This window comes from Palaemon carinicauda, chromosome 36 (assembly GCF_036898095.1).
Source record: "Palaemon carinicauda isolate YSFRI2023 chromosome 36, ASM3689809v2, whole genome shotgun sequence".
In the NCBI taxonomy this organism is placed as follows: domain Eukaryota; kingdom Metazoa; phylum Arthropoda; class Malacostraca; order Decapoda; family Palaemonidae; genus Palaemon; species Palaemon carinicauda.
In genome coordinates this window covers 14,045,483-14,070,776 of record NC_090760.1, presented here as the reverse complement: position 1 = coordinate 14,070,776, position 25,294 = coordinate 14,045,483, and the positions used below count along the sequence as shown (strand labels likewise).

General features: G+C 45.3%; 1 protein-coding gene and 1 long non-coding RNA gene across 4 annotated transcripts in view; both read left to right on the top strand.

Moving 5' to 3' along the window:
- LOC137628757 (PR domain zinc finger protein 15-like) overlaps positions 1–25,294 on the top strand; it is a 97,201-nt gene that overhangs the window by 22,048 nt on the left and 49,859 nt on the right. For all 3 annotated transcript variants that reach the window (XM_068359947.1, XM_068359945.1, XM_068359946.1), the window contains exon 4: positions 15,624–15,740. In XM_068359947.1, coding sequence (XP_068216048.1) covers positions 15,624–15,740 — 117 coding nt within the window. The remainder of the gene's footprint in view (positions 1–15,623; positions 15,741–25,294) is intronic.
- LOC137628759 (uncharacterized) lies at positions 1,929–2,585 on the top strand. Its single transcript, XR_011041390.1, has 2 exons — positions 1,929–2,324; positions 2,382–2,585. It is a non-coding gene; the product is annotated as an uncharacterized lncRNA (long non-coding RNA).

Below are 25,294 nucleotides of genomic sequence, written 5' to 3'. Positions count from 1 at the left end.
CAGAAGAGTAATTAGTCTGATCAGGAGACATCACAAGATCGAAGAACCGACTGCTACCGATGAGGACTATTGGAGGTCCAGCCTTATCCGGTTGATGCAGGCTCCTGTCCAACCAAAAGCCTCCCTGGCTCTTCCTGTGGCCCGGGATCTCGTCCTGGGACAGGAGCACGTGGATAGAGTGGTGGCAGGTAATGCCGAAGCTCCCAAGACTCAGAGCTCTTCTAAGTTGCTCCAGGGGCTCAAAACGCAGAGCAGGGTCTATGTGCCAGAAGGACGACGGCCGGGAGCCTGCAAAGTGGAACCTTCTCTCGACATTCTGGGACAGGGCGCCTCGGAGGACAGAGCCTCTTCAGCCCCGGTCTGTTTTTCTCCATCGGAGGCTGCGATGATGGAGGAAATGTCTAGGGACCTAGTACATGTCTCCTCTTGGCTAGACTGGTGGGCTTCCACTTTAGTAGGGGTGCAAGCTACTTTTGACCCGACAGACCCGGAACAGCAAAGCCTCCTGAGGGAGCTTATCACCTCCGGAGGCAAGACCCTTAAGTTTCTCACTTACCAGTCTCTCGCCCTGACAGCGAATTGGGTGCTTCGCAAGAGAGACACCATCCTGGCGAAGGTGTCCCGGAAGGTCCCAGACAGAGAGGCGAGGGCCATGAGGAGCCTTCCTTTGTGGGGTGACTCCTTGTTCCCCTTAAAGGACTTGGAGGCGATCATGGAGAAGGTGTCTAAAAGGAAAGAATTAAACGCGCCCAGGCCTACGCCGGTAAGGAGACCTCCCTACAAGAGGTCTGTCTCGGACAGTGCCGCGACGTCTCAGACCTCTCCTAGCCTGACGAAGAGAGAAGCTTCTTCTTCCTCCTGGGCCTCAGCGCCTCAGCCCCCCCCCCCCCCCCGTAGAGGAGCCCCAGCAGCTTCAGCCTCCTTTAGGACAGGTTATTCTGCCTCCAGGAGAGGCCGTTCAGGCCGCTTCTCCAGGAGGAGATAGAGTGGGAGGCCCCCTACTCCTGCCCATGCCTCAGGTTGGGGGATGCCTCAGACTATATTGGCAAGCATGGAAAGCTCACGGATCAGAGCCCTGGACAGTGTCCGTACTGAAGGAGGGCTACAGGTTACCGTTCTTAGCAGAACCCCCCCCTCTAATTCCGGCCATCCGGTCGGAGTGGCTGGTACCCAAGGATCCGTTGAAGAGGGCCGCCCTTCAAGAGGAAGTGTCCACCATGTTGGAGAAGGGCGCCATGGAGGAGATCCTACACCCAGGTCCAGGTTTCTACAGTCGTCTGTTCCTGGTGGAAAAAGCGACAGGGGGGTGGAGGCCGGTTATAGATCTGTCGGCTCTCAACAAGTTCATAAGGAAGACAGACTTCAAAATGGACACTCCGAAGTCAGTCCTGCTGTCCTTGAGGGAGAAAGATTACATGATGACCATAGACATCAAGGACGCTTACTTCCAAATTCCGGTCCACCTCTCGAGTCGAAAGTTTCTCCGGGTGAAATGGGGTACCCAGATCCTGCAATTCAAGACCCTTTGCTTTGGATTGTCAACAGCTCCCCAGGTATTCACGAGAGTCTTCACGACAGTCTCAGTGCGGGCTCACGAACGAGGCATTCGCCTCATCCGGTACCTGGACGACTGGTTGCTTCTTTCCTCCTCGAAGGAAGTCTTGAAGGAGCAAGGGACGAAGCTTCTCCAGTTTTGCAAGGATCTGGGTATCATGATCAACCCGGAAAAATCGAACCTATCCCCCTCCACCAGAATGACCTATTTGGGGATGACTCTAGATACTGTAGCGGGATGTAAACAAAAACAACCCCCCACACCCTTAATCACTCTTACTTTCTCAATATCCCACAATACAAACTTTCCCCTGACTCTACTTCAAACTGGACTATTGCACGAAGGGAAAAACAAACAAAACATAACCTTAAAACTATATTCTCAAAAACTTACACTTAAAACTAGAATCAACTGCATCCAAAACTTAACACTAAATATACAATAAACACCATTCAAATAAACAAAAAAAAACCTATCAAAACTTAACATTAACCTCACACCACCAACACCAAAATATGTACGTATATATATTTTATGGAACAGTCGTCCACACACTGCCAACTGTCTTTTGCAGCCCACTACCACAGCTTTGTGGTCAACAATCCACTCGGTGGCCATTTGCCATAACTGTCTCAGTGATTGGGGTGGTCGTTCTAATCATAATCATCATCATAAACATCATTATTATCAGCAATCTCAATTCACAGGCCTAGGTCATCAACAGTTCAGCAATCCAATAAAAGTCCAAAAAAAATCGTATACAGGCCAGGTCATCAACAGTTCAGCAATCCAATAAAACAGTCCAAAAAAATCGTATACAGGCCAGGTCATCAACAATAATCCAATTTCAAAATTCGGTCTCTCCAAAGGAGGAATCGCGGCCTGCCAAAATAAAAAAAACACTTATGAACACTCCTAACTAACTTAACTATCGCACCATAATCAAAGATAAACAATAAACTTTCTATCACTCATGAACGCGCCTAACAAAAATAAATAAAAACAGTACTTACTCAGAATATAAAAAAAAGCTTCACAGCCGGCTTTCGAAGAGCAAAAAAAATACACAGCCGACTCCTACTATCGTTCGCTATCCAATGCTTTCGCCCAAGACATTCATCACCACCCTATCCTAGCTAAAAAAGTAAACAAACAACCTCAATTATACCAACAATCTTTCCAACTTCAAACAATCATTCGCTAATTACCCTTTTTCTTCAGCGCGCACCGCGGACACACAAACACGCACGCACAAACGCACATACACACATACGCTCTCGCGCACGCGCGATCTAACAAACTAAAGCAAATGAAATTCTCTCTCTCTCTCTCTCTCTCTCTCTCTCTCTCTCTCTCTCTCTCTCTCTCTCTCTCTGACAAAACTAAAGCAAAAGCTTTCTTTCTTTCTCTCTCTCTCTCTCTCTCTCTCTCTCTCTCTCTCTCTCTCTCTCACAAAACTATGCAAATAAACACTTACTCTCTCTTGCGGTTTGACCAAACTTAAGTAAATAAACACCCACACTCACTCACTCTCACTCACTCACTCACTCTCACTCTCGCTCTCGCTCTCGCTCTCGCTCTCTCTCTCTCTCTCTCTCTCTCTCTCTCTCTCTCTCTCTCTCTCTCTCTCACAAAACTATGCAAATAAACACTTACTCTCTCTTGCGGTTTGACCAAACTTAAGTAAATAAACACCCACACTCACTCACTCTCACTCACTCACTCTCACTCTCTCTCGCTCTCTCGCTCTCGCTCTCGCTCTCTCTCTCTCTCTCTCTCTCTCTCACAAAACTATGCAAATAAACACTTACTCTCTCTTGCGGTTTGACCAAACTTCAGTAAATAAACACCCACACTCACTCACTCTCACTCTCTCTCGCTCTCTCTCTCTCTCTCTCTCTCTCTCATTAATGACAAAGCTAAAGCAAATAAAATGTCTCGATTTGGCAAAAAAAATTAAATTAAAATTAATCCTCCACAATACCCTTCTGGGAAAAGCATTTCCTTCGGAGAACAGAATAAGCAATCTGATGGAGATCCTTCGTCCGTTCCTGTCGGGGCAACCCAGGAGGGCGAAGGACTGGCAAAGACTAATAGGGCATCTGGTGTCGTTGGAAAAACTGGTTCCCCAGGGGAGACTCAGACTCAGAGCCGTCCAATGGAACCTGAAAAACCTCTGGTGCCAACTGGACTTGCAACAAGAACTAATCCCAGTCCTTCCAAACACAATACCCTCCCTGGAATGGTGGCATTGCCGATCGAACTCGCTCAAGGGGATGCCCTTCGCGAACGACCCTCCCGAGTTACTTCTGTTCACAGACGCCTCCAACCAGGGATGGGGAGCCCATCTCCTCAACGAGACAGCGAGAGGAACCTGAATGGACGGGGAGAAGGACCTACACATCAATGTCCTAGAGTTGAAGGCAGTCCAGAAAGCTTGCCTACACTTCGTCGATCTACTAAGGGGAAACACTGTGGCGTTGATGTGCGACAACGCCACAGTGGTAGCGTACATAAAGAAACAAGGAGGTTTGAAATCAAGGGAATTGTGCAATCTCGCCCTAGAGATCCTAGATTGGGCAGAAACGAACCAGGTTGTGTTATTAGCAAGGTTCATCCCCGGGAAAAAGAACGTGCTGGCCGACGGTCTCAGCAGGATGGGTCAAATAGTAGGGACAGAATGGTCCCTCCTCCCAGAAGTAGCCAAACTCATCATCCAACGTTGGGGTTCCCCGGTGATGGACCTCTTTGCAACCAAACTGAACGCGCAACTTCCCGTGTATTGTTCTCCTGTCCCAGACCCGAAGGCAGCCCTGGAGGATGCCTTTCAGCACAGGTGGGACAACCTAGACGTGTACGCTTTTCCCTCCTTCACGTTGATAAGGCAAGTACTCAACAGAGTAAGGACTGCCCGGAACTTAAGGATGACTTTGGTAGCGCCCTGGTGGCCGGAGAGAGAGTGGTTCGCAGACCTAAAAGACCTGGCGAGTCAACCTCCGTGGCCACTCCCCGACAGGTCAGATCTTCTACGACAGCCGCATTTTCTCAGGTTTCACGACAACCCACAGTCTCTACGTCTTCACGCCTGGAGACTATCGAGCGACTCCTGAAGAAGGAGGGGTATTCATCAGCTACGGCTAAGAGGATGTCGCTATACCTGAGAAGGTCGTCGGCAGCGGTCTACCAAGCTAAGTGGGCCTCATTCACGAAGTGGTGCGCTTCGAGGCGCATTAAACACCTCAAAGCCTCGGTCCCAGACATAGCGGACTTTCTGGTATATCTCAGGGACAAAATAGGAATGTCAATCCCAGCTATAAAAGGAGTGCGGGCCGCCTTGGGTCAAGTCTTCCTCCTGAAGGGCATCGACCTGGGTTCCTCTAGGCACATCTCGATGCTTGTCAGGAGCTTTGAGCAGTCCTGCCCCCCACAAGCAGTTAGGGTGCCTCAGTGGGACTTAGCTAGGGTCCTGAAGATGTTAAGTGGCCCCCCCTTCGAGCCAATGAAAGATATCGTAGACAGGGATCTCACTCTCAAGACAGTCTTTTTGCTAGCCTTGGCTTCCGCAAAAAGAGTAGGGGAGATCCATGGGCTGTCTTATGACGTCTCTCATTCGAGGGGGTGGAAAGAGATATCTTTCAAGTTCGTTCCTTCTTTTGTGGCGAAAACCCAGAACCCAGCTGTCTAGGATCCAAAATTTGAAGGATTCTCTCTGCCAGCTATCCCTAGGACGGGGAATGCTGAGGATTTGAGATTATGCCCGGTCCGTGCCATTAGAAAATACCTTGAAAGGACGGCTCATCTCCGGCCAGGCATCAGGAGCCTTTTCGTCTCCACAGGTGTTACTAAGAAACAGGTATCCAAGAATACCATTTCCTTCTGGTTGAGACAAGTTATTGCAAGAGCCTACAGGGAAGAAGCTCTGGCCTTACCAGGCATCCCCAAACCCCATGACATCAGGGGTCTGAGTACGTCCTTAGCCTTTGAGAAAAACATGGCAGTGGGGCAGATCCTTCGGGCAGGTACCTGGTCTAACCAGTCAACCTTTACTGCCCATTACCTCAAGGCTACTCAAGGAAGTCCTTAGACGGGTTCTCCATTGGAACAGTTATCTCCGCGCTCCAAGTGATTTAACGGTAAAAGCCCCAGGCTCGATCGTGGATAGCAAACCGGGAGAGACAGGTTCGTTCCCTTTCACCCTATTCCCCGTTTTTTCCCTATCCTTATCGGAGATAACCCTTTTGGAACCATTGGATAACACGTTCTCTGCAACTACGTTACTGGATTCAACATCAGAAGAAGTTTTTCAAAGGGTGAGTACTTAGACACTAATGTGAGCTCTTTGTGTAGTTACCCTATCGTCCGTTTTCCTAGTATGTTTTGTTTATACCTAGGCCTCTTGGCTTCCGCTTGCTGGGTCTGAGGGTCAGGAAGGCACTCCCACCTCCTAAAGTGTAAGTCTCCTAAGAAAGTAGTTCGAGGTAAGTATTCGTGTTGGAACAAATCAAAAATTTTAAGTAATTTTTATTTTTCCTAGCATACTTACCGAGAACTACTTTCGGGTAATGGCCCTCCCTACCTTCCCCGAGTGCCTCGCTGCCCTTGCGAGAATTGTGCAACATCCGAAGAACTTACTGACGCTCACGACCCAGGCGGACCTCGACCTAGCGCGAAAGCTACCCTCGGGGCACGTTCTCTTACGCCCGAGTTAGCCCTCAATAGAAAACAGGTTTTAGGGTATACTACACAAAACTCTGGTCGGTAGAGAGGAGATTACAGGTAACTCCTAAGAAAGTAGTTCTCGGTAAGTATGTTAGGAAAAATAAAAATTACTTAAAATTTTTGATTTTTGATAATGTTTTTTTTTTAAATTTTGTATGACACTTAGAATTTTACGTGTGATTCTCAACAGCAAATTTAATTTTGAGAAACACATTAGGTCTGTCTCTTCTTCAATTGCACAAAAATTGGCTTATTTAGAAAGTCTTAGAAAGATTTTCAGCGATCATTCTATTCTGAAGAAATTTTATAATTCTTTCATTCTACCTTGTTTAAGATATTGTTCTTCTGTCTGGTCTATAGTTGCTAAATCTCATTTTAATTTGTTGGACAGGAACTTAGTGTCTATTGAATTTCTTATTCCTGATTTAGATGGTAATCTCTGGCACCATCATTCAATTAGTTCATGATGCATGTGCATGAGGTTTTTCATAATTGTAACCATCCTTTGCATTCAGATCTTCCTGGACATTACCATCCTGTTTGTAATATTAGGTATGCAGTTAATTCTAAGTCATGCCTTTTCCATCATGAGGCTCAATATTGCAGTTAATTCTAAGTCATGCCTTTTCCATCATGAGGCTCAATATTACACAGTATTCTAGAAGTTTTATGATAGCTGTGACTAAGTTGTAGAATGATCTTAATCAGGTAGTTGAATCAGTGGAACTTCAATAGTTCAGACTTGCAGCAAATGTTTATATGTTGAACAGGCTGACATAAGTCTTTTTATAGTTTATATATAAAAGATCTGTTTTAGTGTTGTTTCTTTTCTTGAAATATTTTATTTAAATCATTCTTAACTTCTCTTGTAGTTTGTTTTTCTTTATTTCCTTTCTTCCTTGGGCTGTTTTTCCCTGTTGGAACCCTTATGCTTATAGTATGCAGCTTTTCCAACTAAGGTTGTAGCTTAGCTAGTAATAATAACAACTAGAGAACATTAGAATTGCTGAAGCAATTCTTAGAAAGAACTTCACACAGAATTTGCCAATAATTTGCTCTAAGGGATATTGAAACAATAGAAAGATGGGAAATAGTATACAGTAGTATTGATTATAGGCCTTCAAAGGGACCTAAACTACTCTTCTTAAAGTAAACAGCCTTTTACTATCTAGGTTGCCTTGGAAGGCCTCCTAACCCCTACTTTCAAGGCTCAAATGAAATCTTGTGTTAAATCGGGCTGGATAGCACTGTAGATTTAGTATTTTTTTTAAAAATTGATCTTTTAACAAAAATCATCCTTTGACTTTGAGGTCAAGGTCATTCATATTGCACAGTTTATGTTGTCTTATTACCCTCTACATTTCCACCCAATTTGTTTCAAATTGGCCAAGTAGTTTCTGATTTAGCATTTACGACCATGGGGCAGCCATTTATTATTTCATATCTCAAAAACTAATTCACAGAATTAGCTCAGACTTGAGCCTGCACTAGACCATGGCCCAAGGTATCTCCAGCAAATCTTTGAAAGCAATTGATGGAAAGGTTCTTGAGATCTCAAAGAGCGATCATTTTAAATTATTTTTGCTTTGGGCATAGAAGGCGCTGCATGCACCTGCACGATTTTGTTGATTTATACTTCCCCCATATGGGTCATACTGCTGCTCAAGTTTGAAAACAAACGCTTTAAAATTGACTGAGTTATTAGCGATTAAAGACCGGAGAATGATAATAATAATAATAAGAATAACAAGTGGAGTTCTAATAAAGAGGACGAAGAAGTTCAGAACACCATAGTTATAAAGTAAGGGCTCCCTTCAACACCATCTCTCTTAATAGGGTTGGATGGTACCCTAGTGTCTTGATGGGTCCTGGGCCATGACCATGTATCATGGCTCCACTCCTCAGCTCCCTAGGCCCACAGCTCAGGTCCCTGGCTAACCTGGTAGCTAGGTGGGACTGGTGTGTATGGCCCTGCATTTGAGACCCCAGGGTAGGGCCGCAGCTTGGCTCCACGGCTACCCTGTTGGTTAGGCTGGATAGGTGTGTTCGGCCCTGTGTTTTACCCACCTGTAGCTTTGGCTCTGGTCTCCTGGCTGCCCTGCTAACCATGAAGAATAGGTGTTGGCCCGTGCCATCCCTCCCCCTTCACCCACGCAATGCACTGGGCTGTGGTCAAAACCTTGTGTTGCAGCCCCGCGAGGTGGTTTTTTGGATCCCCTGAATACCCTGGTAACCAGGTGGGACTTGTGTATGGCCCCTTGTTTCAGCTCCCAAGGGCTGTGACCCCATGTCCCATCCCCTTGCCATGGCCCTGCTGGGTCAATGTCATGGATATGATTCCCTGTCTATCCCAGTAGCTAGATCGGATAGGAGTATATGGCCCCATACAATCTTTGCCACCTTGTTGATAAAGGAGCTTTGGCAACCTTTCTGCCCGGACATTGAACTCATGCTCTTCCTTTAATATATGATACAGTGATACCTCGGTAGTCGAACGACTCTATACTCGAACAATTCGGAGTTCGACCAAAATTTTCGAGAAATTTTTGCTGCGGTGCTCGACCAAAAATTCGGTACTCGACCAGCCGAACACGTGACGACCGCATGGGCTTTGTGATGATCGCGCCATCTCGGCCACTCTCGCTTGTTCGGGAAGCATCAGTTCTCTCGAGAGCGTCACTCAGACAACGCGCGATCAGCATTCGTTGTGATTTAGTGATTTTCAGTGCTTTTAATTGCTTTTTTAGCTTTCATAATGAGTCCCAAGAAAGTAATGAGTGTTAAGGGGAAGGAGAAGAGGAAAACAGTGCGAACAACGATCGAGTTGAAGAAGGAAATTATAGCGAAATATGAGAATGGTGTACGAGTGTCCGATTTAGCGGTAGAATACGGAATGGCGAAGTCGACCATTTCTACGTTTTTAAAGCATAAAGAAATGATTAAGAAGGCGAATGTTGCAACGGGAGTTACGGCGGTAACTAAGCAAAGGCCACAAGTGATTGAGGAGATGGAAAAGTTGCTTTTAATATTTATTAAAGAAAAACAGTTGGCCGGGGAAAGTGTTAGTGAAGCGTTCATTTGTGAAAAAGCGTTGCATATCTATGAAGAATTAGTGAAGAAAAGTCCGAGTACCAGTGAAAGTGATTCATTTACATTTAAAGCGAGCAGGGGTTGGTTTGAAAAGTTTCGTAATAGAACAGGTATTCATCGTGTTACTAGGCATGGGGAGGCAGCTAGTTCGGATCAAATTGCAGCCGATAAATACGTGGGGGAATTCGATCGGTACATAAATGAACAAAATTTGATCGCACAACAAGTCTTTAATTGTGATGAGACTGGGTTATTTTGGAAGAAAATGCCAGCCAATACGTACATTACCAAGGACGAGACGAAGATGCCAGGTCACAAGCCAATGAAAGATAGGCTAACATTGTTGCTGTGTGCAAATGCAAGTGGCGATTGCAAGATCAAACCCTTGTTAGTGTACCACTCGGACAACCCCCGGGTGTTCAAACGAAATAATATTTGTAAAAGTGCACTACCAGTTATGTGGCGCTCGAACACTAAATCTTGGGTCACAAGACAATTCTTTACTGAGTGGATAAACGAAGTGTTTGCCCCCCAGGTTAAGGCTTACCTCATTGAAAAGAGCTTGCCAATGAAATGTCTTCTGGTTATGGACAATGCTCCTGCACATCCTCCAGGTCTCGAGGATGACTTGAAAGAAGAATACAGCTTTATCAAAATCAAATTCTTGCCCCCCAATACTACTCCCATACTCCAGCCCATGGACCAACAGGTCATTTCAAACTTCAAAAAACTCTATACCAAGGCCCTTTTCAGAAAGTGTTTTGAAGTGACCAGTGACACGAAGTTGACCCTAAAGGAATTCTGGAAGGAACACTTCAGCATCCTCAACTCTGTTAACATGATTGACCAAGCTTGGCGAGGTGTGACCTATAGGACATTGAACTCTGCCTGGCGTAAGCTGTGGCCATCATGTGTCACAGAGAGGGAGTTTGAAGGTTTCCAACCAGAGGCGGGTCCAAGCACTGCTACCCCTGTAATTTCTGATGACACTGATGTCGTTGAGGAAATTGTTGTCATGGGCAGGAGTTTGGGGCTTGAGGTCGACAAGGATGATATTGATGAGCTTGTAGAAAGCCATTCTACCGAGTTGACTGTGGAGGAATTGTTGCACCTGCAACAACAACAGCAGCAGGATCTGATTGTGGAGCAGGAATCTTCAGAAGAGGATGAGGTAAGGGAGGATGTTCCAAGTTCTCTCATCAATGAAATTTGTTCCAAGTGGGCAGATGTGCAGGCTTTTGCTGAAAAATACCACCCAGAAATTGCAGTAGCAAACCGGGCAGTGCATATGTTTAATGATAGTGTCATGTATCATTTTCGAAGAATACTGCAGAGGAGGAAGAAACAATTAACAATAGACCAGTTTTTCACAAAAGAAAAGAAAGCTGCTACATCAAAGCCTGTTTCTCCTCCAAAGAAGAGACAAAGAAGAGAAGAAACCCCTGAAATAGATCTGCCCACCCTTTCATTGGAGAGAGAAACAACTCCTGAAGGAGAACTACCCCGCCACATCATGGAAGGGGACTCTCCTTCCAAGCAGTAACCTCCCCCTTCCATCCTCTCCACATCCATCCCTGTATGCCATCGAACCGCTGCTCAAAGGTATGTTCACTACAGTACAGAAAATGGTTTAAAATTGTTTTATTTTAGTACAGTAAATGGTTTAAAATTGTTTTATAGGATTTTCTGACCAATTTCATACACATTTAGATAATTATTGTTGTTTAGGTACACGTTTTATTAATATTTTGGGCCTGTTCGAGTGCTTGGGAACGGAATAGAATATATACCATTATTTCTTATGGGGAAAAAAAATTCGGTACTCGAACAAATCGGAGGTCGAACACGGATCTCGAACGGATTATGGTCGAGTACCGAGGTATCACTGTACATTGTAAAGCAAGTTGAGAGGATTTCCGCATTTGAGGCTATCATTACGTGCTTGCGTGCAGAGGAAGACAATGAGTTGGGGGCTGAGGGATCTTCGCCCAGTGCCGTAAGGGATGGGACTGTGGCGTCTCTCCACCCCACCCAGTAGAGGTAAGAGTACGAGTACTGTACTCTTTTTGTCTGTCATGTCCAATTCCAGGGATTCTTCCCTTGCTGTTGTTAGCCTTCCTGGGTCTTCTTCAGTTCCTGATTACGTTGTCAGTTTTGCTCTCAGTTTTGCCCTTTCTCAAAACAAGTTAGTTTGGAGGTAGCTCTGTCGCTTCAGAACTTGACAACGAAGGCCTTAGGACCACAGTTTCCTGGAGGGAGTTGGTGCATGCACAGCCCTTTCGAGTTACCCAACCTATTCTTTCTGGGCAGTGGGGTGGTGGAAGAAGGAATGAAGAGGCTACACTTGTCAGCATTTCCCCAACCCTTTTCTTATTGGCAAGAGTAGGGGGTTGCTTGTCAATTTTTGGGCAACCCGGGAGTGGTACAGTATAGAGCCGATTCTTGGATAGTGGTAGTCGTTCAAGTAATGTTACTACCTTCTTCAGCCCTCCAGCCCCACCTTTCTCACTTTCTGATAAAGTACTTGTCTGTCTTCCAACATCGGCAAGAACCTTAGTCTTGTAGACAGAGGTAGGAGGAATGTTAGAGAGGAACAAACTTGAAGTCGTTCAAGAAGTCTCCGACCTTCTGCAGTAGACTTTTCCTTATAGAGGAGTCAACTTGGGGCTGGAGGTTGGTCATTGACTTCTCTCCCTGTAATGAATTTGTGCATCAAATGAAGTTCAGGATGGAAACATTGTGGTCTGTGCTGAGTATTATCAGAGAGTAAGATCATATGTATATATGGTCAGTTTATAGGGCATTATCCTTTCCCTTGCTTTGGCCAATAATGAGTGACCTTTAAACATTCAGTGGATCTAAAGGACATATACTTTTAAATACCCATTCATCAGTGCTTTAGAGAGTACAGTACTTCTAATTCTTCATCTACAGTACGATGTACCAGTTTAGGACTCTATGCTCTGGACAGTGTAATAGTCCTCTGCAGTTCATTCTGATATTCACCTTGGTATTAGTATGGGCCTGGTTGCAAGGGATAAGTCTGTGGATGTACTGTATCTCAATGGGTGGCTAATCCTGGCCTCCTTTGTATTAGACGTATGGATTTTGTCATGATCTGGGGATTATGATAATTGAGAAAAAGTTGAATCTAGTCCAAGTCGAAGTGTAAGTACTTGGGCTCACGGGGAACATGGTAGCAGCAAGTGTGTCAGTTGGGCAATTGCATCAACATGCTCAAGGAGGTAACTTGTCCGTTCTGTTCAAGATATTATTACCAGCTTGGCACTGGCAGAGTTTTCATGGCCACCTTTCCTCAATGGTGAAAGTTCTTCCTCAAGTGGGCGCCTTCGTCAGAGATCTCTTTGAAGAATCACCGGTCAGCTTCCAGGAATCTCTCATCCCTTCGGGTGCCAGCAGGACAGGAGGCTTTAGTTGATCTTAACTGCTTGATGAATGAGAACCCTTACAGGGGAGGCCTACTCGACGCTTTAATTTTGGATGATTTATCGAAAGAAGTGTACGGTGTACGCCTTGAACGACTTGGTCATCTCGAAGGTAAGAAGAAGCATATACTTACTCATTGATGTCCTGAAGGCTAGCAGCCTTTCTAGTGCTGCAGGCTTCTCTCAACATTAAGGAAGCATTCGGTGGTGGTGTTGCAACAACACCACCATAGTGGCTTACGTTAAGTAAGAAGCACATTCCCATGCTTACTTTGCAAGTTGACGAAGCAGATGCACATCGTGACGGCATTCCACAACGTAGAGTTGGCAGCTAAATATATTTCAGGCAAGAGGAATGGACTTGGCCAGACACACTGTTGCCTGGGGAGGGTTGCAAGGTGAGATTCCCTACATCCCTGTATAACAGAGAGGCTTTGGTTAATGGAGTTCTCCAGGGATCAACCTGTTGGCTACATGGCTAAACATGAAGCTTCCTGCATTTTCTTCCCTAGTCCAAACCTATAGTCTGTGTTTGAAGTTGTCTTACAATACCCATTGGATTACATGATTGGTTACACCTTTCCTCCTTTCCACACTGTTCTGTCCGCTAATCTACAGGGTGGTAATTATTCCGGGACTCTTGTTGCCCCTAGTGGCTCCCGGTTAAGATCCTGACAGAACTCCTTATGACCCTCATTCTCCCGAGGAAAGTGGGTTATCTTCTACTATTGATGTCATAGAATGGATTCTTCTCTGATTGTATCATCTCTAGAGCAGATTGCGGATTTCATAGTCTTCCTGTGCTGAGAGAGGTTCCTCTTAGTCGCTGCTGTAAAGGCTGTCATTTACACGAGCATAGGAATTGTCTATTCTCCAGAAGAGCTTTGAACATCCCTCATTCTCAAGGCTCTCGCTCTTACCTGTCCAAGGTTTTTAGAAGGCCGTCAATCAAGGTTCTGATTCTCAAGATGGTCTCTGCTACTTGAGTATCGGTAAAAAGTTTAGGCATGTTACACTCTCTCTGCCTTAGTCTCCCATGCAGAGAGATGGAAGGAGCTCCTCAAGTTTAATGCCAAATCACGGGGTTAAACTTGGAATCTGCTGGGGGACAACCCCAGGTACTAGTCTTGCTCCATCCTCACTCTACATGAAACTTTCAGGGAGCATAGAGAGATGTTTTTGTCCTGTGAGGGCTCTGTGGTTCTATTTGAAGAAGACCTGACACCTCAAACCTGAGTGTCAGCAAATGGTAAAATCAAGAAAGGGGTGTCTAGAACTCTATCTCTTTTTAACTTTGAGTCTATTTCATATGTTTCAACTGCTGAGAGCATTGAAGAACCAGCTAGGACAGGAACTTGCCAAGTCAGGGTCTACAAGAGGAATCTTCAAGAGGAATCTTGCTGTCGGCAAGGAGTTGAAGGTTAGGGTCTGTATGCATCAGACCTCCTTCACAGCCTTTAATCTACAGGAATACAGTACTATACCTACAAGTCCCTAGAAACCTTTGCACTTGGTCTTTTGGTGGCATCTCAAGTAGTGGTTTAGCAAGCCCAGCTCCCATGTGGGGCACTAAGCATCTTGTCATGGGTAACCTATACGGTAGATGTAAACCTGGAATGAAGTCGGAATGACTGGCTTGTCTCTTTTTACTCTTTCTGGCCCTCTTAGGGAAGTAGCGGTTGAAGCGTTACTGGTTTGATCTTGATACTAGTGAACTACATTTCTGAGGTCCATTCTCCAGAACCTAGAAAAATTCTCTCCCATCCTCCCTAGACAAGGGGGAGGATGGTGGAATGTATACCAACCTGTTGGTCATTATACACCAGGTACATTATTCTGGACTGTTTTTCCCTTTTGGGGAAGGGATCCCTCTTTTGACCTCATATCAATCCTCTTGGTCAGGCCATGCCCTATCAACCTATTTATCCCAATGATAGTCAAATAGGAGGTTGCTGGAGTTGACTCCGTCGCTCACGTACAGGATCTAGAAGATTGAGACCTCCAGGGAAGAAAAATAACCAACTAATTTGGTTCTAGGGAGACTTCTGACCCACCAAACAAGTGAGTCACTGTTTAAGGGACAATAATCTGATTTTGGTTAGGAACAAATGAAAGATTTTTAAAGTAATTTTTATTTTTCCTAGCTATGCAAACCTGAGTCCTTTAGGTTATGTTTCCCTCCTTAACTACCTCTCTGTCCTAAGAGCTTTTGACATGTGGTTGGGGCAGGACTCCTTACCCTCGCTCCCACCTGTCGTTCAACTACATTCATAAATGATTTCGACGGCTTTCCATCTCGCCTGGGAAATATTCACTACTTGAAAATCTCAGGTTTGTATAGCTAGGAAAAGTACAAATTACTTAGAGAATCTGTGATATCATGATTACATTTGGTATAGAAATGTGAAAGCAGTAATATCCATGCCTGTCTTGTTATTTTAGACTTTTAAATTTAGGTCATTGCCTTCAGATTTAGATATTTCATGTTCAAATGTTAAATCTTTCATTTTAAGCTTGAGCGGTTGTGATACAATATTTTTTTTTAGACGTGTCTTCAAGAGTCTTGGTTATCTTTGTTTCACAGTACAGTATGGTGCCAATTTTAAAAGCCAGGTCACCTAAGTAGATGAGCAATCCATATTTATTTTAAAACCAAATGACTACTTTAGACATTTTAGTTTTCCTTTTCTAGTGGAGACTTGTATTCAGCAGCTACTTTCCCTTTATACTTTAGTATGAAATTTCTAGTTCTCCTTTTTTCCCCTTTAACAAATACGAAATATTCTGGTACTGTATGTGTGTTTTTCATATAGGTATTCCATAACTCGGGAGGTGTAACTTTCTACGACCTGTCAAGAAAACACTACTGTAACTGGTTAAGTCTGATACCTCAGGGAACGGCAAATAATAGAAACCTTATAGTTTGCCAGGTAAGTGAATAATGTGATTGTGTCAATGTAAAGTATTGATAAAGAAAATATTAATGAAGAGGTAACTATTTGGTTTCATCAATGTATGTTAACCTTTCTATGCATCAGCAGCATTCATTTGTTGCAGCTTCATCAAATTGAAAAGTGTCCTTAAGCCATGTCATGAAAATTTATCCTGCTATAGTTATGACTAAATTCAGACCTGCCTGTTGTTGATAATTAGCATTTATTACACATACTGTAGAATATACTAGATGGCTTGAAAATAAAAGTACAAAAGGTTTAATTGTTCATATCAGTGTGATTGGAATCAATCACTTGATCTTGGCGCCTATTTTCAGCTTTCTTTTTGTTCCCTCAGTTTTAGAAAGCAGTAAAGAGAGACTTTTATTACTAGCATAAAGCATAGTAAACTATACAGTATGTTTTATTACAAAAAGTTACAACTTGCAATAGTGTAATGTAGTCATTTAACATTTTTCTTTCCAGGGGGACTACTGTCTCCCTAAAGATATTATGGTGTACTGTACAGTATTTTCCATGCAATCTTTTTTTTCCCCACTTTGGTGCAAACAGATGTTTCCAATTGTTTTGTTGGGTTGTAACGGGTTGCTTGAAGGAGAGGAAAGGCAATCCTTTGAAAAACTATTTTTGTAGATGAATGTCTATTTTTCTTAGTACTGTTGAGTGAGCTAACGTCTTTTCATGCTCGACACTTGGTACTCAAGCTGGTCCCTCATGACTAGTTTGGAAAGCTGCAATATCATTTACCACAGGATGTGCTCCAGATTTATAATTGCATGTTCTATTTGTAACACTTCATATCAGCAGCCGTTGTTACAATAACAACTCCAGCGATCTTTACACTACTGAAAATATTCTGGCACACATCTCCAATATTGTCATTTATGTCAGGTGTGCAGTCAGAGCCACCTATCCCATCCAAAATTTTCCCATCTGTAAAACAGTAATTCTCTGTATCTTCCAAAAGTAGGTTAGCCAGGGCACCAGCCACCCGTTGAGATACTACCAATAGAGAGTTATGGCATCTTTTGACTGGCCAGATAGTACTACATTAGATCCTTCTCTCTGGTTATGGTTCATTTTCCCTTTGCTTACACATACACCAAATATTCTGGCCTATTCTTTACATATTCTCCTCTGTCCTCATACACCTGACAACGCTGAGATTATCAAACAATTCTTCTTCACCCAAGGGGTTACTGTACTGTGATTGTTCAGTGGCCTCTTTCCTCTTGCTAAGGGTAGAATAGGCTCTTTAGCTAAGGTAAGCAGCTCTTCTAGGAGAAGGACACTCCAAGATCTAACCATTGTTCTCTAGTCTTGGGTAGTGCCATAGCCTCTGTACTATGGTCTTCCACTGTCTTGGGTAGAGTTCTCTTGCTTGAGGGTACCCTAATAATAATAATAATAATAATCTGCCTTCACCAGAGCACCCATTTTCCAAAGGCTAGTTTAAAGCATTACCCTGGTTTAGTCTATTTTGGAAACTCGCTTGAATGTCACAACTAGATATTCTGGATCACAATAAAAGAAACCTTTAACAAGCTGGTTCCCCCAAATGTACAAGCCAAAAACCTCCTTTCAAATTATGTAGTGAATGCTTGAAGAAAAGGATCAGTGGTATGTCATTATTCCAATTGGTTTTCATCATTTATTTCAAGACAAAGCAGGTCCTTGATCTTTCAGTCAGTTGACATACCTTGAAAAGCTGCTGCATAGTTGAATATTCAAGTCACAGTAACACCTAATTTTCAATATTAATCTTACCCGATGATCATGTAGCTGTCAACTCCGTTGCCCGACAGAAATCTACGGTCGGGATACGCCAGCGATCGCTATCCAGGTGGGGGTGTACTCAACAGCGCCATCTGTGAGCAGGTACTCAAGTACTTCTTGTCAACAAGAACTCAATTTTTCCTCTGTCGTGCCGCCGGCAAGACCTACTTGGATACGCTGTTGATTTTGGAGTTATTGTTCACAATTTGGTGATGTATTTGCTCTAAAGTTTAGCCTTCGCTATTCAGGAAGCTTTATCCTTAGCTTAGCAAGCTTTTGGAATTAATTTGATTTATTGGTTAACGAACTTTGCTTTATTTTGGAATTCCCCCTTGACTACTTCTAAATTCAAGATGTCTGACCAGTCCCAAGTTCCTAAATACAGGCAGTGTAGTGTTAGGACTTGTACTAGGCGTCTTCCGAAGGCCTCTATAGATCCTCACACCGTATGTTCCAATTGTAGGGGTAAATCCTGTCAATTGGAAGATCGATGTGGGGAATGTGCTGGGCTTTCGGAATTCGATTTTAACGAATTCCTTAGATATGCACGTAGGTTAGAGAAGGAGAGAGATAGGAGGAGTTCTTCTCGCTCTGTGGATTTTTCCTCTCCCCATGCCCCTCAACCTTTTCCTTCCCCTGTGGTGGTGACTCCCGAACCTGCTACGAGTGCTCAGTCTGCAATGGCTGATATGTTGCGTGCCATTGAGGCTCTCGGTGATAAGGTGGAGTCATTGGTTAATGACCGTAATCAGCTCTTGGCAGATGTCAGAGAGCTGAAAGCGAAGAGTGCAGTGGGAAGTGTTAGTGCTAGTGATGTGCATAGTGTCAGTGTCAGTGTTGCGCATGAGGGTACATCTGTGCGTGCCAGTCGTCCTCCCAGTCTGGGACCTCTTGCAAGCTCCCAAGCCCAGGGGAGAAGCAATGTCGAAGGACCAAAGGGTTCGGCAGGCCTTGATCGGCGCACGGATGTATCCTCAGTGGTTGCGGACGTATCTGTTAAGGATCGTCCCATCCACATACAGACGAATGAGCCCTTACATTCCTCGTCTGTGGAAGAAGTTTCCAGGAGGAAACGGTGGACCAAGGTCTCACGACCGCTCAAACGTAAGGTCCCTTCCGAGCGAGTCCAACGGCCCAGGTGTAGCCACTGGGTCAGTTCGGACTCGCCGCAGTCATCTGATGACTGCACACCTCCCAAGAGAGGTAGAGTGGTCCCTCAACAGGCTACTGCTCCGTCTGTTGTTGCTCCAACCACAGTAGACCCTAAGTGGTCCATGCTGCAGACTATGCAGTCTCAGCTTGCAGCATTCATGCAGGAGTATCATGCCGAGAAAGTTAACACCTCTCCTGTTAACCTACAACCCGCAGAGGTTGTGCGCTCAGCAGATACTGCGGCTGCCTGCTCCCACACTCCACCTGTGAGAGCTCCTCCACCGATGCGCAGTCCTCCCTGCCAGACGCATGTTCTTGCTGCACCATCTGCTAACATGCGTGAGCTGCCGCATCAGGAGTTGCCGGGTTCCAGCACTATGCGGCATTCTCCTCAGCCCATGCAGCATGCTCTGCATACCTTACAGCATGCTCCGCATACCATGCAGCATGAGCCGCATACCTTACAGCATGCTCTGCATACCATACCGCATGCTCCTCAACCCACCGCAGCCCCTCCCACACACCAGCCCTCTGCTTTTGTTGTTGCCAGCTCGCAGACCGACCAGCAGAGGCATGATGTTGGATCCGCAGGTACGCATGCACCCGTTCTGCCGGATTCAGCCGTTCAGCTTTCTGCTCTGCCTTTGCCACTCACAACTCAGCTTTCGGATGATGATGTATCGGATGATGAAGCTGCACATCTGGATGAGCCTCACTCTGATATTGAAGGGCACAAGTCTACGCCTCCCTCCTTAGACTTTCGCAAAGTCCTTGCATTGTTCAGGGACTTGTATCCTGAGCATTTTGTGTCTGCAACCCCTCGTTCTCCTCCCTCCGAGTTTGCTCTGGGCATGCAGTCTGCTGCGCCTGCCTTCACCAAGCTTGTTCTCGCCAGATCATCTAGGAGAGCTTTGAGGGTTATGGGGGACTGGTTGCATTCCAAGAAGCAACTGGGAAGGACCTCTTTTGTCTTTCCGCCTCCCAAGCTTGCTTCTAAGTCGAGCGTCTGGTATGCCACGGGAGAGGAACCCGGCTTGGGGGTTCCTGCCTCTGCCCAGGCCGACTTCTCAAGTCTGGTTGACTCTCCCCGCAGGTTGGCTATGAGACGTTCGAAGATCTGCTGGTCCTTTTCCGATTTAGATCATCTGTTGAAGGGAGTCTTTCGTGCCTTCGAGATATTCAACTTCCTCGATTGGTGTTTGGGAGCCTTAAGCAGGAAGACTTCCCCTTCAGATAAGGACTCGGCCATGCTGATCATGTCTAGCATGGACAAGGCAATTCGGGATGGGTCTGGTGAACTTGCGGCTTCATATGTATCAGGAGTCCTTAAGAAGAGAGAACATCTTTGCTCCTTCTTATCAGCTGGTATCACTCCTTGCCAGAAGTCAGAGTTGTTGTTTGCTCCTCTCTCCAAGTGTCTGTTTCCGGAGGAGCTGATTAAGGGGATGGCTGCCTCACTTATCCAGAAGGATACTCATGATCTGATGGCTTCTTCTGCACGTAAGGCTAAAACCTTACCTTCCGTGCCTAGACCCTTCCGCCCTGCAGCAGTTGACACACCTGCTTCTAGGTTCATCCCGCCCTTTCGTGGCAGAACCTCCAGCAGAGGAGGTACCCGTGCAGACAGTCACCGTGGCAAGTCCAAGAAGGGTTCCAAGTCTGCAAAAGGCAAGTTTTGACTGCCTTCCTCTCCAGACAGCAGTAGGAGCCAGACTCAAGACCTTCTGGCAAGCTTGGGAGAGCAGAGGTGCAGACGCTCAGTCTGTGAAGTGGCTAAGGGAGGGATACAGAATTCCGTTCTGCCGCAATCCCCCTCTCGCTACATCTCCCATCAACCTCTCTCCCAACTACAAGGAGAAGGACAAGAGGCTAGCGTTGCAACAAGAGGTGTCGCTCTTGCTACAAAAGGAAGCGGTGGTCATAGTCCGGGATCATCAATCCCCGGGCTTTTACAACCGTCTCTTCCTGGTAGCCAAGAAGACAGGAGGTTGGAGACCGGTGCTGGACGTCAGTGCTCTCAATGCTTTTGTCACCAAGCAGACGTTCACGATGAAGACGACGAAGTCGGTCCTAGCAGCGGTCAGGCAGGAGGACTGGATGGTCTCGTTAGACCTGAAAGACGCATACTTTCACGTCCCCATCCATCCAGACTCCCAACCTTTCCTAAGATTCGTCTTTGGAAAGGTTGTGTACCAGTTCCAAGCCCTGTGCTTTGGCCTAAGCACGGCACCTCTTGTGTTTACCAGACTGATGAGGAATATTGCAAAATTCCTTCACTTGGCAGACATCAGAGCCTCCCTCTATTTAGACGACTGGCTTTTAAGAGCTCCCACAAGTCGTCGCTGTCTGGAGAATCTCAGATGGACTATGGATCTGACCAAGGAACTGGGCCTCCTGGTCAATTTAGAGAAGTCCCAGCTCATCCCATCCCAGACCATTGTCTACCTGGGTATGGAGATTCAGAGTCGAGCTTTTCGGGCTTTTCCGTCGGCCCCAAGGATCAACCAAGCCCTAGAATGCATCCAGAGCATGCTGAGAAGGAACCGATGCTCAGTCAGGCAGTGGATGAGTCTAACAGGGACACTTTCATCGCTGGCCCTGTTCATCGAGTTAGGGAGACTCCACCTCCGCCCCCTTCAGTATCATCTAGCTGCTCACTGGATAAAGGACATGACGCTAGAGACGGTCTCAGTTCCTGTTTCCGAAGAGATGAGGTCTACTCTAACGTGGTGGAAGAACAGCATTCTTCTCAAGGAAGGTCTACCATTGGCTGTTCAGACCCCCGACCACCGTCTCTTCTCGGACGCATCGGACACGGGCTGGGGTGCGACACTGGACGGACAGGAATGCTCGGGAACATGGAATCAGGAGCAAAGGACACTTCACATCAATTGCAAGGAGTTGTTGGCAGTTCATCTGGCCTTGATAAACTTCAAGTCCCTCCAGCTAAACAAGGTGGTGGAGGTGAACTCCGACAACACCACAGCCTTGGCTTACATCTCCAAGCAGGGAGGGACTCATTCGAGGAAGTTGTTTGAGATCGCAAGGGACCTCCTCATTTGGTCAAAAGATCGAAAGCTCACGCTGGTAACGAGGTTCATTCAGGGCGATATGAATGTCATGGCAGATCGCCTCAGCCGGAAGGGTCAGGTCATCCCCACAGAGTGGACCCTTCACAAGAATGTTTGCAGCAGACTTTGGGCCCTGTGGGGTCAGCCAACCATAGATCTATTCGCTACCTCGATGACCAAGAGGCTCCCGTTGTATTGTTCTCCGATTCCAGACCCAGCAGCAGTTCACGTGGATGCCTTTCTGCTGGATTGGTCCCATCTCGACCTGTATGCATTCCCGCCGTTCAAGATTGTCAACAGGGTACTTCAGAAGTTCGCCTCTCACAAAGGGACACGGCTGACGTTGGTTGCTCCCCTCTGGCCCGCGAGAGAATGGTTCACAGAGGTACTGCAATGGCTGGTCGACGTTCCCAGGACTCTTCCTCTAAGAGTGGACCTTCTGCGTCAACCTCACGTAAAGAAGGTACACCCAAACCTCCACGCTCTTCGTCTGACTGCCTTCAGACTATCGAAAGACTCTCAAGAGCTAGAGGCTTTTCGAAGGAGGCAGCCAGAGCGATTGCCAGAGCAAGGAGGACATCCACTCTCAGAGTCTATCAGTCTAAATGGGAAGTCTTCCGAAGCTGGTGCAAGGCCAATGCAGTTTCCTCAACCAGTACCACTGTAACCCAGATTGCTGACTTCCTGTTACATCTAAGGAACGTAAGATCCCTATCAGCTCCTACGATCAAGGGTTACAGAAGTATGTTGGCAGCGGTTTTCCGCCACAGAGGCTTGGATCTTTCCACCAACAAAGATCTACAGGACCTCCTTAGGTCTTTTGAGACCTCAAAGGAACGTCGGTTGTCCACTCCAGGCTGGAATCTAGACGTGGTCCTAAGGTTCCTAATGTCATCAAGATTTGAACCGCTCCAATCAGCCTCTTTTAAGGACCTCACATTAAAAACTCTTTTCCTCGTGTGCTTAGCAACAGCTAAAAGAGTAAGTGAGATCCACGCCTTCAGCAGGAACATAGGTTTCACATCTGAAGCGGCTACATGTTCCTTGCAGCTCGGTTTTTTGGCTAAAAACGAGCTTCCTTCCCGTCCTTGGCCTAAGTCGTTCGAGATCCCAAGCCTGTCCAACTTGGTGGGGAACGAACTGGAGAGAGTACTTTGCCCAGTTAGAGCTCTTAGGTACTATCTAAGAAGGTCAAATCCATTACGAGGACAATCAGAAGCCTTATGGTGTGCTATCAAGAAGCCTTGTCTACCAATGTCTAAGAACGCAGTTTCTTACTACATCAGGCTTCTGATTAGAGAAGCACATTCTCATCTGAAGGAAGAAGACCTTGCTTTGCTGAAGGTAAGGACACATGAAGTGAGAGCTGTGGCTACTTCAGTGGCCTTCAAACAGAACCGTTCTCTGCAGAGTGTTATGGATGCAACCTATTGGAGAAGCAAGTCAGTGTTCGCATCATTCTATCTCAAAGATGTCCAGTCTCTTTACGAGAACTGCTACACCCTGGGACCATTCGTAGCAGCGAGTGCAGTAGTAGGTGAGGGCTCAGCCACTACATTCCCATAATCCCATAACCTTTTTAACCTTTCTCTTGAATACTTTTTATTGTTGTTCTTTGGGTTGTACGGTCGGCTAAGAAGCCTTCCGCATCCTGGTTGATTTGGCGGGTGGTCAATTCTTTCTTGAGAAGCGCCTAGGTTAGAGGTTGTGATGAGGTCCTTTAGTATGGGTTGCAGCCCTTTATACTTCAGCACCTAGGAGTCGTTCAGCATCCTAAGAGGACCGCTAGGCTCAGTAAGGAAGACGTACTTAAAAAAGGCAGAGTAATGGTTCAAGTCGACTTCCTTACCAGGTACTTATTTATTTTATGTTTGTTATTTTGAATAACTAATAAAATGAAATACGGGATACTTAGCTTCTTTGTTAACATGTATGCTGGTCTCCACCCACCACCCTGGGTGTGAATCAGCTACATGATCATCGGGTAAGATTAATATTGAAAAATGTTATTTTCATTAGTAAAATAAATTTTTGAATATACTTACCCGATGATCATGAATTAAAGAACCCGCCCTTCCTCCCCATAGAGAACCAGTGGACCGAGGAGAAAATTGAGTTCTTGTTGACAAGAAGTACTTGAGTACCTGCTCACAGATGGCGCTGTTGAGTACACCCCCACCTGGATAGCGATCGCTGGCGTATCCCGACCGTAGATTTCTGTCGGGCAACGGAGTTGACAGCTACATGATCATCGGGTAAGTATATTCAAAAATTTATTTTACTAATGAAAATAACATATTTCCAGTTTCTTTTGGGCTATGGTCTCATTCATGGGCTTGATGATCAATTATCTTTTGTCATTTTTTCCTAGATATATGAAAAGATTTTATGTACCTTGTTTGAATGATCCATAATTTGCTGGCAGAAACTGTCCGCATGATTGCATGAAGGCTGTTTTTCTGATAGTTGAAGTGTATTTGACCATATCTTTCCTATCCTCACACCTTCTGGTAATAAATCTCACTTGGGAGGTATACAGTTTTCCTTGGTCCTTAGAATCCATATTATTGAGATTTAGAATTGTCCATCATTCCTCTCTCTAATAGGTGTTAAAAAATTTAAAATTTTCCTTCCCTTTGGCCTCGGATTCTAGGAATTTTCCTGTAATGAAATGTTCTTTCAGAATGAACAACATTGACTGCTTCATTGTCAAATGGTGGGATTGGCTCAAGTTTTTTGGTAGAGGTATGGGTCCCATTATTTCTCTTGACACAAATGTGCCCCAGGCTGAGGCACTACCATAAATTATTGTCACCTGTTGGGGATGTAGTCAGAAAGGGAATCTGCCTTTAGAATTAATTACTTGGTGCTGGTAGCAACTGGTGATGGTGAAGTGTGTTGTGGATTTCTCAGATTACATGACAATACTCTCATGCATTTGTAAGCAAAGGTCACTAGGTTGGAGTTGTTGTCCCTCATAGTGAAGGAATTGTCATCTTGGATGAAGCTAAAGGGATTCCTTCACCTACCACAGTTTATACTGGGAAATTTAATGTAATTGCTGATCAGCTGATCAGTTAAGAAGAAAACAATTCTTGCCAAAAGAGTTGCCTCTCCATCGTTTAGTGTCAAGAGATATGTGGAAGTTTTTTACCTTCCTCTGCAAGATGATTTAGGTTCTTTGCTCCTTGGTTCTGTACCACTGGCTTGGAAAATGGAGACTGTTATACTACTGATTGAACCTTGACTTGTATATGTTTCCACCATTTGCGATAATTCAATTAGTGATAAGGTCAGGGTATATTCAAATAACAGGATTATGCTGTTGGTTCCCTTTTGGCCTTGGAAAGAGTTGTTTACCAATCTGTGGTCTCTGTTGGCAGATTAATCAAGAAAGCTTCCTTTCAGTACCATTCCTCCTGTACAACCGGTTTCATGAGCCATTCACGAGATACCCCATGTTCTTCATCCAAATACAATGAGACTGTCCAGCTTATTCTAGAGAAAAAGGGTTTTCTAGGCCCTTTAGAT